This window comes from Macrobrachium rosenbergii, chromosome 51, assembly GCF_040412425.1.
Source record: "Macrobrachium rosenbergii isolate ZJJX-2024 chromosome 51, ASM4041242v1, whole genome shotgun sequence".
Classification (NCBI taxonomy): domain Eukaryota; kingdom Metazoa; phylum Arthropoda; class Malacostraca; order Decapoda; family Palaemonidae; genus Macrobrachium; species Macrobrachium rosenbergii.
The window spans coordinates 60,705,213-60,721,008 of record NC_089791.1 but is presented as its reverse complement, the minus strand read 5'-3'; the positions used below and the strand labels follow the sequence as shown (position 1 = coordinate 60,721,008).

The 15,796-nt window shown below is 34.9% G+C and overlaps 1 protein-coding gene across 6 annotated transcripts in view; it reads left to right on the top strand.

The window, feature by feature from the left end:
- The first annotated feature begins 217 nt into the window (after nucleotides 1-217).
- Nucleotides 218-15,796, top strand: part of LOC136833456 (uncharacterized) — a 42,831-nt gene continuing 27,252 nt past the window's right edge. For 2 of the 6 annotated variants that reach the window (XM_067095641.1, XM_067095639.1), the window contains exons 1-8: nucleotides 220-333; nucleotides 5,323-5,499; nucleotides 5,765-5,833; nucleotides 7,991-8,047; nucleotides 8,407-8,475; nucleotides 11,137-11,199; nucleotides 11,764-11,838; nucleotides 15,195-15,269. In XM_067095641.1, the coding sequence (XP_066951742.1) occupies nucleotides 5,332-5,499; nucleotides 5,765-5,833; nucleotides 7,991-8,047; nucleotides 8,407-8,475; nucleotides 11,137-11,199; nucleotides 11,764-11,838; nucleotides 15,195-15,269 (576 nt within the window). In that variant the 5' untranslated portion in view covers nucleotides 220-333; nucleotides 5,323-5,331. Of the gene's footprint in view, nucleotides 334-5,322; nucleotides 5,554-5,764; nucleotides 5,834-7,990; nucleotides 8,048-8,406; nucleotides 8,476-11,136; nucleotides 11,200-11,763; nucleotides 11,839-15,194; nucleotides 15,270-15,796 lie in introns of all 6 variants that reach the window. The other 4 variants (XM_067095640.1, XM_067095637.1, XM_067095643.1 and 1 more) reach the window with 2 other exon arrangements.

The window sequence follows — 15,796 nt, the reverse complement described above, 5'->3', positions numbered from 1 at the left end:
ATTGCTCGGGATTTCACACCAAAGTACAGTATTTAGGTTGAATATACCATTGATAACCTCATAGTCGATTGTAATATCTTCAAAACTGGAATACAGCCAAAATATCAAAAGAAAACACAAGAAAAGTGTGAAAAAGAAAACTGATTTATTTCCCAAGGAATCTGGATTCAGTCAAACATTCCCCGCATCCTTTATGACTCCCGAGTCCTTGCAACGCATCGAAAATAGCTTTTGTTTTGTGTTTGTTTTTATCAGTTTTAGTCTAACCCCGGAACGTAGCTAAGGCTTAAGTGTTGTGTGAGTGGGAAAGACTTCCGAACGCTCGTTAACATTGTAAGTCCTGTTTGATGGATTTTCCTTTTATGTTGTGGTTTTCGAATTAATTGTTTTTTTATTTTCGAAATCATTACGTTGTGATAGAGAAATGGCTCGGGAACGGGTCCTTATTACCTGTATTTGTGGATATGCAGCTGATAAGTGCCTGAAATTAGTATAATTGCTTTTCGTCTAAGGAATTTTCTCAATGATTCTGGATATAGTCTTCAGTTTTCATGCATAGCTCGAATATTGTGCCTACAGGCTGCAAAATTGTGGGTAGAAATTGTGCCGGTTAAGCTTCGTGAAAGGGACAAATGTGAAATTTATTTTAAAACTGAAAAAGTGGTTTGTGATGCTATGATGATCAGAAATTGGCTAGTTATACAGTAGACGATTAATGCAAGATTTCTGTAGAATTGAGAATGAAATTTTCTTGGTAATTTAATTTCCCTATGGATTATAATCTTTGTGAATTACACTAGTTGGTTATTAGTTTCCTCAAAGCTGATTCGATGCCTTTGCTATTGGTGCAAACCACATTTTCTCTTCCAAACCACTTATTACGTTTCATCTGACGTGTTCTGATTACACTTTGTGTTCTGTACTTTTATTTTTGATCTAGCAGTGTTTGGTGTGTTTGGTTTCAAGTTTGCGCAACTAGGTTAGCTCAGTTTAGGACGCGTTCTCAGTTTTCTCATGGGTAATAGTCGCCCCTTACTTATTTTGAGTATTGCATATTTCATTTTACCAACCTCTACCTTGAAGTGAATTGCCAGCTTTAGATTTTCCAGCTTTAAATTTTTATCTCTAGGCATATATGCTGCAAAATAACTGTTCAGATTACTCTTATGTTGTGTTTTGTGGTGTGATTCTCGTTATTGCGACAAACGACATTTCTATCTTCCACTAAATGGAGTAGTATTGGTGAGGATCAGTAGGAAACTGTTTTGGGCGCTGAATGTAGTGAATAACGCGAGTATTAATAGTTAAATAAGTTCTTAATCTGAGAGAAGGTTACGGAAGTTACATGGTATTCGAAGATATTATTGTAGGACATCATCCTAAAATAAACCTACTTTAATCTTATCTAACATGCCTTGAGACTCAGGCCTCTTCGAGTTATGCATAATCCAGTTTTTGTAACTGGTCGTTTCAACTAACGCCTTTTGAGTTATTCATATGCTTTACTACCATAAGTGTTTGTGATTCAGAATTAATTTTTATTCACTTACATCATAGCCTTCTTGGACAAGAAATACCCTCGCAGACAGATTGATGGAGTGGTGGTTAAAATAAACTGAAATAAGTTAATCGGTTAAGCCTGCCGCATCTTGCCTCGTTATACATTGTCCTCGTGCAACTAAACATTTAATAGAAGCCATTCGGGTAAGGGGTAGTAACTTACCACATGGCATACTGCTTAAAGTAGACAGTTATGAAGAAACTTTGCCCACCTTGTTGGGGTGGGGGAATAAAGACCTAAATTCCAATAAAACCTGAATGTCTTTAAAAGCCAATCCTTGCTTAGGATACCGTTTTGAGCTTGTGGGGAGGACTTTCCTCTATGACCTCTTAACATTTATCCCATATCCGAAGTGGATGAGTAGCTTTCATACGGGTCGGACGCGTCGTGAAGTGCTCTGTGTAAGAGTGAATATGAGGAATAGGAAGGAAAAAGAGAAAATAAATACTGTAGAAATTAAATCAAAGTAAAGGGAAGATCAAACTATCATACGAACATTATCTCATAATTATCGGAGCAGAACGTAAAGATGGAACACTAAATAAAACACTAGAGAAGGATGAGTCAACCCAAATCGAGAGAGTCGGCAAGCTGTGGACATTGCTCTGGGGAAGTTGATGATGAAGGAACTTGCTGTGAAATGTGCGATGCATGGTTTCATTATGAATGTTCAGGTATCGAGGTCAGATACACACCCATACTTTGTAGTGATAACATATTGTACATATGTAATAATTGCAAGAGGCCTGAACAAAGAACACACAAAGAACTCATGGAAGATTACTTGAAGAAATAAAAGAAAAACAGAGATAAAAAGTTGATTCAGGATTCGGCTCAGAAAACTAGTGACGTAATGATAAACGTAGATGAAATCCAAAACAAAATTGATGATGTTAAAGATGTAAAGACCATGACAAACATGGACAAAGCTTATGCTGAATCACTAAAGACAAAAGTGCTTCTGATCAAATCTACAAACGAAGAGAGCACAGCAGCTAATGAAAAGAGACAAATTATGAGTAAAATAACGGCGCCAGTAGAACTGGTTAAAACAACAAGAGATGGACACTTATTTGTAAGATTTCCAGGCAGGAAAAACTTAAAGGCAAAAATGGCAATTCAGAATATCAACAATATATTAGTAAACGAGAAGGGTAAACTTAAACCAAAAAGTAGTTTGTCCCGAAGGATGAAGATGACATTAAGATTGTAAGAAAAATCCATGGATGTGGTGAAAATCACATCAAATGAATGTGCTAGCAACATCTTTCCAGTGTAAAAATTGTTTGATTGGTCATAGTGATACTAAACATAAAACACATGATGGCAGTAAGTGCAAAGTAGAGAATATGTCAAAGGTAAAAATACGGATCATGGTTTTGACTTATAATCTTCTATGCAATTTAATACAAGAAAACAAATTTAAAAAGCCTAAAGACTCCTATCATGCAGGAGCTACGATACTGACGAGAAAATACTGAAAGACAACTATAAAATATAAGAAGCACCTTACATTGAAAATGTCTAAGGGCCAGAGAATTACCCCTGTGGAGGGCTGTACATAAAACCAAAGTGAAACTCTACCTGACATTTGAGACCTCTCATTTCAGGCATGGATAAGTAAACTTTTTTGCAGAAGAATGATGATAATGAAAGCCCCATAGAATGATAAAGATCAAGTGAAACTACAACAGCAAGAAATGAGAGGTCTCTCAAAATGTCATAGGTAGAGTACGTCTTCAAAAGCGGATAAATCCTCAAATGGCTAAACTAATTTTGTTAGTAATGGCCCTTTAGCTAGCCTAACAAGAAAGTTTACATACTTTATTTGACCAAAGTAGCAGCACAATGAATGTCACGACTAAATAAAAGATAACTTTGCAAATGAAGTGACCATAGAGCAAGTACTATATGGCCTTTTAATACAATATTTAGTCACAGAAACAAAGGGAGGCAAGGGAGGGAAACAAAGGGAGGTAAAGGAGGGGCCATGTGAATATCTATTATCACACTCCGAAGAACGGAAGAGGATCTAAGTTACGAGGCGATGTGTCTAACACAACTGAACCATCTTGCATGTATGAATTCCATTTGGCTTTTTGGGTATGAAATGAGGCTGAAGTGGAAAGGACTATAAACCTTAAACGACCATATTTCAGTTCTTACCTAGATACGATTGCAAAACATAACCGCTACTACTGTGGAAATACTCGATAAAAAAATGGTGGCTTAAAAAAGTAATTTTTCCTACATAATTTGTAACTACAAATTTGCAATGATTATCATAAGTATTTTCAATTACAAATAAAAACAAAATACAATGACGACGTACGCAATTCTGGTAAACCTAAAATTTTTCCACGTTTTAATAACTTTTGAAATGATTTAAAATATTATCATAAACTTCCCCTCGGCAACAAAAGCTTTACACTGGGCAGTTTCATTATTTCAAGATGATGATAAGATTAAGGCATACGTCTTTAAACAGGAAATAACTGACCTTTTAGCATAGAATATTGTTTTGCTATAAATTTAGCATAAGTTTGATTTGTTCTAATTCCATGTTATACAAGGGCTGAAATATCGCCAATTGAATGTTTATGGCCCTTTCCACAAAAGTCATTTCCTGCCTTAAAAGCTAAATGGAATTCGTGCATACAAGTAGGTCATATGTGTGAGAGACATCGCCTCATAAATTTAAGGCCCTATTCCATTCTTTAGAGCATGATAGTCATTCACATGGCGCCTCCCTTGCCCCTTTTTTGTTTCATTGCGACTTGACTGCTGTATGAAAAGCCCATATAGTGCTTAATCTATGTCTATTTCATATGTAACGTATCTTTCATTTTGCCAACTCGCTGTGATGCTAGTTTAGCCAAATAAAGTACACAAACTTTCTTCTTAGCCTAGCTAAAGGGACATAATTAGCAAGACTCGCTGACTTTTAACATTTACCAATAACAATAACCAGGGAAAAATGCTTAAGGTTCATCAGCCAGCAAATCCACCCATCATTCTATTTAAATGCTGATTCCTTTGTCAAAGTGTATTACTTTGTCTCTGTGCAAAATCCTTGAATTTACAGTAGTTTCTTAAGCCATGGAAAAGATAAATTTAAGTGTTGAATAGTGTCCCAATTTTACCTAGTAGGACTTGCTTTTTGAGGAACATTAAATTTTCTGTTTTTTTCTGCAAGGGTTAGTCTTCGAAAATGAAAATGGTGTTGTTGGGGTTAATTTGATTTAAATAGTTTTGTTTTGAATGATTTTGGTATTTAATTCCCTTGGATATATTTGCAATTTTGTACTTGTAATTGGATATATTTATTTTGTACTTGTTTGATAGTGAAAGGCCAAGAGAAACTTCAATTAAATGTGCACACATGCAGGAAAAAGCAAAAATGTTCATCTTTTACATAAGCTTTCAAGCTTGTAATAGTTATTTTTTGTGACAATCTGAGTCAAGAGGGGTGTAGTACTGGAATAGAATTATAAGCATAAATAAAGCAGATTCGAGCAGTAGAGAACTTAGGCAAAATAGTATGGTCCTTTAGAGTTAAACTATCTGTCAACTTTGAGCATGTTTATGAATGAAAGATAGTTCTGCAGTTATATGAAACTGATCACTGAATAATGCTGCTGAAACAAGTGGCCAGTGCTCATGCTGAAGGTACTGTTAAGGTTACATCTCACAAGGTATTTGGTTGCGAGGTTACATCTAAAATACTGGATGTTTTATTGATTAGTTTGCTGAAATTGCAGATAAATAACATGGACGATGATAGTAGTCCAAGGCCAAGTAGCTCTGGTACTGGAAGGAGGAGAAGACTGACAAAGAAAACCAGCTCTCCAAGGCCTCGTCCACTGCTACTAACCTCTGAATCTTCCGAAGATTCCAATCCTGGGCCAATAGCTGGCCCAAGTACTGAGTCTGCAAAAGTAGGTTATTCCCTACCATGCCCTGTTCATGCCTTGTTTATGAACACTGGGAGGGCAAGTATGATAAAATTTTTAAAATGTTTTGCTTCGAATATGTCATGATGCAAATTTTTAATTTGTAATCTATGCTTAGCATCTCCCGGGCTTGTTTGTTTGTTAGTCTTTTTTACCTTTCGGTGGCTTCAAAAGGAATATATAATGCTATTTTCATAAAACTAACCTGTAAATGACACTGCTGTATATTAAGTAGTTTGAATAATTTCAGTGTGTTGTAGAGAGGCGCTGTAAGTCGCAATCACCCCGAAAGAAGTCAAGGATGAAAGGTGGGAGTAGGGTATGTAATAGTCTTAAATTCTTTGTTTTAAATGATGCAAGGTATGTAATTGTTCGAATGGTTTTAAATAATGCAATGTATGTAATTGTTCGAATGGTTTTAAATAATGCAATGTATGTAATTATTTTCCTACCTGTAAAAGTTAACATGAATGGGGGCAATTCAAGGTTGTATCTTCTAAAAAGTATTGTTTGTTCATCCTTGTTTGTTCACCATAAAGGTTTGGTTGCCTTTACAGAACAAGATAGTTCAATAACTGTAATCAAAGACTAGGAAAAAATAGTTACTCTAACCTCAAGTTCCTGTAACAAATCTTGACAAGAATTAGGGCCTGCTAACTGGAATTTCAACAGGATGATAAAGATTTCATAGTGCCAAACAAAAGAATTGGCATTAATGAAAAAGTCGATCCGTCCCCACACCAGGGGGGAGAGAAATACAAAGGGGAAAATGTCGGTCTCCACATTCCAACTCACACAAATGTGATATATTTGGGGAATAGCAGTACTGAGTGAAAACTTTGACTTTATAGTAAAGTGAGATAAAATGCTATTTGTTTAAATATGGATGCATGACCACGAAATACTTTAGCCCTAAGCACCAGAAACAGTAAAGTCTTGTATACTGTACCAGGGATAGCTAGGGCTTTGGATACTAGAATTAAAATGCTCTGTTCGCCATAGAGGCATACCTATATGCTGGGAAGAGAACTATGCCCTATTTAAGGACTGGGTGCCTAATCTGTAAAGAATTCAATAGAGAGCCTTCACACATTTGACAAATTCGTATGGAGAGGTCTATAAATTTCAACTCTCACAAATGTGTTATTGGGGAATAGCAATACTGAGTGAAAATTTAAAGTTTATAGTAAAATGAGATAAAATGCCATTTGTTTAAATATGGATCATGACCACGAAATACTTTACATTTGACAGAAACTGTAAAGTCTTGTATATACCAGGGATAGAGGGGTACTATTAAAATGCTCTGTTCTTGCATACCATATGAACTATGCCCTATTTAAGGACTGTTAATTGTAAAGAATTAGCAATTTGACAAATTCATATGGAGAGGTCTATAAATTTCAACTTGCACCAATGTGTTATTGGGGAATAGCAATACTGAGTGAAAATTTAAAGTTTATAGTAAAATGAGATAAAATGCCATAAAATGCCATTTGTTTAAATATGGATGCATGACCACGAAATACTTTAGCCTTAAGCACCAGAAACGGTGAAGTCTTACATGCTGTACCAGGGCTTGCTAGGGCGTTGGGTACTAGAATTAAAATGCTCTGTTCTCCATAGAGGCATACCATATGCTGGGAAGAGAACTATGCCCTATTTAAGGACTGGGTGCCTAAACGGTAAAAATTCAATAGAGGACCTCCTCATATTTGACATTCATATGGAGAGGTCTATAAATTTAAGTATTATTAGGGGAGATTATTTTTTAAAAACCTAGGTGACTAATATTGACCAGGGAAGCCAAAGATAAAACAAATTTAAGACTCGATGGTAATTCAGGACATGAAGTCAGAAATGGGAATTCATGAAGAAAAAGGTAAAATTCGTCTGAGGATTATAAAACATCAGATATGTGATGAATGATACTTTTTGAGGGTTTTGAGGGCTTTCAGTAATGTTTGTTTCCACAACTGATGTTGGTCCTAATTTCAGATTAGTCCTAGGATAATACCTGAAGAAGTTATTCAGGTTCAGCTATGTAAATGAAATTACAGATGGTGTACATAAAGTTTTCTCCATTCTGGAAGCTAATTCTTAACCAGTTTTATCTTGCTTGGTGTGGCTTAAACAGAGCAGAGATAAGCTGGAGATAGTGTTTCTAGTTTGCTTGAAAACTAAAGTTGCAAAGTTGCAGTGTTCTTTAAAATCTTGCAAGTAATTAATACTCTACCAGGTAATTAACCTGAAAAAATGCTGCCTTTTACTAATGATTAAAATAAGGCTGAAAAGATGGCAAGTCTAAACTGAAATTTAGTGAATTTTCTTGTAGTTTTTTATTCAGGAGTAATTAAAGTAGTTGACATGCCATGTGTTTCAATTCTATTTTTTTTTTTTTAGTTTATTGCTAAGTATTTAATTCAATGTTGAGAAAAAAGTGAAAATGCTTTGAAATTTTCCAAACTTCTCCCAGGAACGTTCCAAAGAACGAGGACGATCTGGTACACGTCGTAGATCAGCGACAGGCGAGGTAATTTTTTTCCTTTTAAATCGACGTACATTCTCTTTTAAGTGGGTTTCACTGTAGTCATTTTGCAAAGAAACTCATCTCAATTAAATGTCATAAGGGAATGTCATTGATGTAGTATTTTAATTTTGCTTGATTAGCATCTTTTTTTTTTAACCTTGTTTCTAACTTTAGCATTTTTTTTACCTTGTTTTAACTATGATAAAGGCCAAGACAAAAATACTCCTGAACTGCAATATCTAGGTTTAAAAGGAGATTGTTGTGCTATAAGAACTGACTTTCAAGCAGCTCAACAGTAGTTTTCTGATGGCAAAGACTGCATTCAAGAGCGCTACTTGTACATTTGCGTCTACCTATTACAGGATACTGAAGCTGCTCGTCAGAGGCCGTCCAGGAACCAGGTAGCCCATGAACTGAAGGACATGTTAACAGTTAAGTTAATGGATACTTCGTTTTATGAACAAAAACTTTGAGTTATTGGATATTGTTCTGCTACAATGCTATTTAAGCAGAATTTATATGCTGAAAACTGGTGATTAAACCATTTCTGCTTAGGTAGTTTTTTTCATTATGAAAAATAAGTGTGTGGTCTTCTGGTCAGGAATGTTATCCAGTTTTTGATGCTGTATTTGATACTTTTTTTTTTTTTTTTTTTTTTTAGGAAACATGGTTTGTCAGTATTCGGTTTGCTTTAAGAAATCCATATACTCAACCTGGTATGAGTAAAACTTCTTGCTTATCTTGTATGCTTCATATGTTGTCGTGATCTGTGTCGCTAATAATCATCAATTTCCCTTTATATTGACAGTTTATAAGCGTGTGCAGAGACTTGTTGTTTAGTTATCAGATTGTTTCAAAAATATTATAAAACATTGTATCAAATTTCTTAAACCCTACATTGCCAACGTCTTTATTTACTTTTGTCAGTGGTATACATTTTTAAAATGATTAAATACATTTTAGACTGAGCTTGACTTGAATTGTGATTTCATAACTACATGAACTTTGATTTCTTTAACTTGGTATTAAATATCACACTTGACTTTTTTAACCGGCAAATGTTTGTGCGCTTAGGATTTAGGAAACTTGATATAAAATATTATTAAAAATAATGCACCTGAAAAAATTCAACGCACATGAAAAAATTGTAGTTTGCCATCAGTTTTCGACTTTAAAAGTACGTACTTTAGTCGTGAATTGCTGCCTGCCTTGATGCGAGGTGGTATACTTCTTACTACAAGAGCGCAGTACATGGCTTACCTAGGAACTTGGTTTTGATGATTCCAGTTATTTCCAACTCTCCACTGGATAATAATTTGGAGTTGAGTTTTGTGGATTATTTGTAAGTGAATGCAGTCTTCCTGCAGAATTGTCAAGTATGTTTGCAACGTCACTTTATATGGATATAGTTTTCTGGAGGATTATCATCACACACTAAAGGAGTACTTGAACATTAGCAGCTAGTCATTTTTTACATGCAATTGATAGCTTGGATCTTGTACAGCATCATACCAGATGTGCTTCTTAATGGTAAATGACTGAAATGGGTATATTAACCCAGAAGCTGCTGCTACTGACATCTGCTTGCCAATCTCAAAAAGGAAAATGTATTAGTATCTCAGAGAAGGTGTTATTAGGGGAAAGTAAAACCAGTTTTCTGCCATTTAACTACATTTCAAATATGATAGACCAATCTTGAATCAGCATTGAAAGTTAAGTACAGCTCGTTCTGGGCTTAAAAGAATCATAAACCTTTCTCAAGTAGGGAAGATTACGCATAATTTTATTTTCAGTTGCCACACAGACTTGGATCAAATGTAACGACTTTAAATTTGAAAGTTAGAATTCTTAGTCCTATGATAAAAGGCTTGAACTTCATAATTACGGCCTTGGAAAAAGAAATTCGGAATGTACTTCGGCTAACGCTATTATCTTCCTTTGGATTGGCTGGGTATAATAATGCATGGGGCCATTGTCATTGAAGTCTTATAAAGTGTCAAGGACAGTGACGCAAAGAATCCTTTTTTTGGGGGGTGGGGTGGGCGAGACTTTTGTTTAACTTAAAGCAAAACTTTTAGAAGAAAAATAGTCCATTAATACCTGCTTCTTTTTTTTTGTTCATTCAAGAACACTGGACAGATATTCCAATCCATCTTTAAAAATATTGCTGGAAATTCATTGTGACTTATCAAAGTTACCATGGTTGGTGGTGTTGAACTGCTATATCACGAGACTTCATTGGAAAATAACTGAACAATTATAATAGACGGTGGATGTGTGCTCTTGGGAGAAACATTTTGAAATGTTGCTTCTAAAAAGGGTTCAGATAGGAATACAGATTGAACACAGTGGTAATATATAATTATAATTTAGGATGCTTATTTCTTAAATGTTTTAATGAACATATGGTGAATGACGAGAAACTCGGTGATTTAGGGCTGACATTAGTGTTTGGGCATGGTTTATATGTGGTTTTCTTGGCTGTGACTGGCATTTTGAACAAATGCTCCAGCATCACTAGTATTGTGACCTTGCCTGGGAGATTAGAAAACCAACTTTGATTCTTGAATAGATTCTTGAATGGGGGGTTTTTATAGTTGACTTATTTTCAAAAAATTTTCCAATACAAATATTTGAGCTGCAAGTGATGTATGTTATACTGCATTGATGAGTACATTGATGATTGAACTAATTAGTGTCTTCATGGAAATATAGCACCTCGGTGGCTACTTTGAGGTTTGCAGCTTGTCTGATTTCTGTTTACCAGCGTGTGAACTGGGTTACTTAACGTTCTGACAGAATTCAGTTTTGTGTACTTTTATGAGACCGCTACACGGTTTTATACTCTGGAACTAATATACTCAGTTCACTATATATGCTTACTGCTAGAAACAATTTAATATTGTTTTATCAGAACAGAAAAGACTACAGCTCAAGGTGTTTACAAAATTACTCGCCTTTAGAATAGGGATAACTAAAAGTATTGGAATTTTTGTAGTTTCAGTCAATAACGTGAACCTGGCCCCTTCATGCCCCCTGTGATATAAATAATTTATAAAGCTTTTTAATTGTAAATGAGGTTTTCATTGCAGGAAGGATTGTCTGAACAACTTCAAGATTCATATCTTCAGTTAAGTGTATCAGAATCCACAGGGGTAAGCTATGGTCAAAAGCTTTTGAAATGACTAAACTTTCATTTAATACATTGCAAGAATTTCTGGGTGAAAAGTTCGTAGCTTGGTAACTGAAACTTAAGTTGAGTATTAAGTCTTTAAACGGTTCATATTCAGCCATTATTTCATGACTCTTCTAGAGGGTTTTAGTTAAGTTTCGCACTTATGAGTTTGTGTTGTCGTCTCGGCTCTCGTATTTAGGGTAACACTTAGGATGAGGCAATTTTCAGTTCCTTACCTTTTTGTTACCTGTTCATTGGGCAATTATGAATATTAGATGAACTTATTTATTGAATGAAAACGAATTTCTCGAATCTTTAGTGTATATTATTCCAAGAAATGTTTTGAAGGTCCGCTTAAATTTGGCTGCTGTTTTGTGTTAATAATTGTTATCGTCAACAGAACTGGTTTAAATGCGAAACAAGCGGTGAATAGTGAAATCACGAACTAAATCGTAAGCATAATGCTTAGGTGATATTCCGTTTATGATATCGGGTAACAAATTAAGTCATTCCGTTCAAAATCAGAACACAAATTTAATTTCAGAGTTCCAGATTAGAACACCAGCAATCTACAACCTCTCATGGAAGTTCAACAATGGGCTATGAGGACACTTTAGAGGTAAGCAACTGTTTTTTTTTGAAGTATTTTCTGAACTTTGTATATAAAGGTGCAGATTTTATGAAAATGATAGTTGTTCCACTAATCCTAATGGGCATGCCAGCTTTCAAAAAAAAAAATTCTAGACAATAGCTTTAATGGATATAAGAATATATTGCAAAGCTACAAAGGGTGATTAAGTATGACCGAACTAACAATAGCCAAACTGGTGTACGGTTGAACTGTTAAGATCTTAGTCGAGATTTGTAAAAAAAAAAGTTATTCAAGTAGATGTTAGTGGCCATTCTTTATTACATCATTGTGGCAGGTAGTACCTTCTGCTGGGTACACTAGTTTTGATGGACTGGACACGGAAGACTTTCAACAAAACTTTGGTAACCGTAACATGGCGCAAAGGATTCATCTGCCATGTAGGAATTATCAATGAACAAAAAATGGAAAAACACCAGGAGTCCTGGCCTGACTAGTTGAAGAACCAGGCTGTTAGAAGTTAAAGAATTGCTATTTTATGCAATAATACTGTATGGGAATGGGACACTTTCCTTGCCGCCTTAGGAATGGCCATCCACGTATGACACTTGATATTACATTGCCTTGTCTCCAGCTATTTTGCGATGACTTCTCGGTTGGTCCATTTCACTGTGGAACTTGTTGGTCCTAATCTCAGGGAGTTTAGAACTACTTTTAAGTGGCCAAATGATATTAGCTGCCTTCAACCTGGAGTTACTGGAGAGTAATTTCAAACCCAACAGGATCTGATAGTGTACTGAAACAGTCTTCATATATTTCTTCTAAATTGTGTAATCGGATAAATAAATCCACATTTAATTTCATGTAATTGGCTATAGGTATGAATTACTTGGTTGCATTTCCTCCCAGGAATATATAGTGTCAGATTAACTGCAATAATTAATCACACATCCCAGTTAAAAATTAGTTAATTTATTGTTAATAGTTCAAACCTATAAGCATCTTAGAACATACAAAAGTGCAATGACTGTGTGTAAACCAAGTGGTATTTAAAAGTGAAAAACACTTGGTATTTTAACATTTGGCATTCTGACAAAAAACTAATTGTCCAAGATTTGAAGTTCATATACCTAAGATTTATATGTAAATTCTACTTAAATTATACTGTGTAAGCAATTATGCTTTAATATAAAACGTAAATAAGTAGTCTTGCCTATGGCCAGCTGTCCGAAAGTTTTCTTTGTATTTTCTGCAGGTTTAATTGAATGTAGTGTAATGCCTAGGGTCCAGTTTAACAGCTTCCCTGCAATTTTTTCCTTAAGTTATGATTGTGTATTATCTGAACTTCCAGGGGTTATCAAATACTCATTTCATTTAGTGCAACTGGTAGTTTTCGACGTGTTGTGAACAAACTCTGGCTATTCAGACTTGATAAATATAAAAAATAGTCTAGTGTTCTTTAGGGAAGGTACCAAAGAAGCAATAGTATCTCACTTTAATTAAAGAAAAGAAAACTGATCTAACGCCTCCTTGGTCTAAAAAGGTTAAAAAATAAATGCAAGCAGTGGGAAAATAGGAAATGACCCTCGACCTTAAATAAAGGATACCCATAAAAGATAACAGTATCGTTTAGTAATGGTCACCGTAACTTATGAAATGTGGTTTGAAAAAGTTTATTTTACAGGTACTCAACTTTTTATTTCCAGTATCGCCATTGTTGGGAAGTCTTGATTTCATTAATTCGTTGATTGGTTAGGTTTGATTTTGATTTCACATCTTCAGTTGGAAAGTGCCTAACAACAGCTAAAAGCATGCTATAAGATTGAATATCAAGGGCAGACAAAGGGTACACATTGTTGCACTAAGCAGTTTTATTAGTAAAAAAAAAATTGAATGGTTAAAATTATCTTATCAGATTGCTTCAAAATCCAAAATTCTACTCATAATGCGTTAGCTCGAGAGGTTTCATCTAGGAGGATAATCCTTCGAATATATCTTCATGAATACTCGTTTTGTTCTTCAAATAGAACTAATCACTTACTGAATAGAACAACGTGCAGAATTGGGATTAGTCTAGTATTGCAACGTTATCCTGCTTAGACTATGCATGAAGCCCAATTTGGACACCTTTGTATTTTTGTCACTTATTCACATGAATACTATTCAGTATGGCATAAAAGACAAGAGATTCTCACTATTCTTCTGATGGTTCACAAGACCATCAGGCTGTGGAAGCCTCTCAATATTGCCTAGGATTACTCTTGTTCAATGCTTTTTCACAAACATTTATATGAAAAATAGATTAGATTTATGGATTATAGTTCATTCATATGTGTGCATTTAGGGGAATAATAATGAAAAAAAACTGCCAAATCTGCTTAGAATACAGGATGAAAAATAGTCCTGGGTTTCCTACTTCAATAGTCTATCGCATAAAATTCTGCCAGACTAAGGAATAGCAACAATACTGTTTAAAGCACACAAAGATAATACATTTAATAAATCAGAACTTTGGGAGATTTCTTGTATTTTAACTCATTGATTTCTTAATACAATCCTGAACAGAAACTAAATGCTGTTTCAGAAGTCCAGAGGATTTCTTAATACAATCCTGAATAGAAACTATTCAGGAGTCCAGGGAGTTAATCTGAACGCACAGAATTTTAGTAATCTCCAGCATCTATTACGTGAGATTTTCCCTAGCTTGTCATTTGTCATTTGAATTTTTCAGTTATGTACTGATTTAGTTACCAATTCATTTACGTATGGTCTATTGTTGCAGTGCCACGTTTTGATATTTCTTACAGATTTTGAGTTTGAAATTTTTACTACATGTTAAGATTTCTCATGATGTATGGGCCTAGACTCATGTTGATAGATCATGAGTAATTAATGGCCTTATTCATAATTATATTGATTTTTTCCATAAAACTGTCAGCCTCTGTGATTACGGATGCAAGAGCACGCGCGCGCGTGCACACACAATTCTTTCTCTCTCTCTCTCAAGTTGACCGGTCTTTTTTATGGATAAGTAATCTTTAATAGCGGCGTCAAGTAGCTCGGATATTCCATTACTAATTTTAAAGAGGAGTTTTATCCTCATATAGTGATTTGACATCTTGGGTAATTTTTCAGAATTTTCACAAAAATTAATTGGTGACTGGTCGTACCGTAGCGAATAACTGGGTGAAAGTGAAATTAACTTAAACCGCCTTAGTGTATAACTGACTTATTTTGATGCTGGAATGTTGCTGCACTACGGGGTAATGTTGAAGTTGGTCTTTGAGGGGCTTCTGGAATTGCTTTCTCACATATATAAAAAGAATATATTTTCAAATGGCGAATGCTTAAATCGGGCGTAATACATTTTTTCTTCCTTCTTTCAGGAAGGTTTGGCAGCACAATTAAGGTCTTTTTCCCCTCCACGAATTAGGCATCCAGTATATGACGAGTGTAGAGAGGTAAGGAGGAAGACTTGTTGTTGGTAAGTTTGGTGTAGATTTACAGTGACCTTAGCACTAATTATAGAGCATTGGTTCAGCGTTTTGTTGTCCTGGCATATACTGAACATCCTTAATATTCTTTGCTATATATCCCTTACTTGCGTCAGTATGATTTTTCCCGATTAGTTTTTATTTTTGAAGATTCAACTAGCTTTGAGATTTAGTTTGGTTTTACCACCCGTGACATAAAGAAAAACTAGAGTAAACTAACTGAAGTTTATCATGGTATCTTTATGTGAAGTCCAAGATGCATCTTTAAAATTATGCTTCTCATATCAATAGCTGTCTTTTTATAGTGGATGATGATGAAGTTCTTACCTCGGAAACTCCAGACCTATACAAAAAGAGAACTTGAGGAAAGACGTAATGAGGAGGACTGACTTATCTGACTCTTTAGTTGTGTTAGCTTTACGGAAAGCATTTGTGTCCCTAGAACAAAGAACTTAAAGAAATCAGACCATCTTTGGTTGATATTAACCATTTTT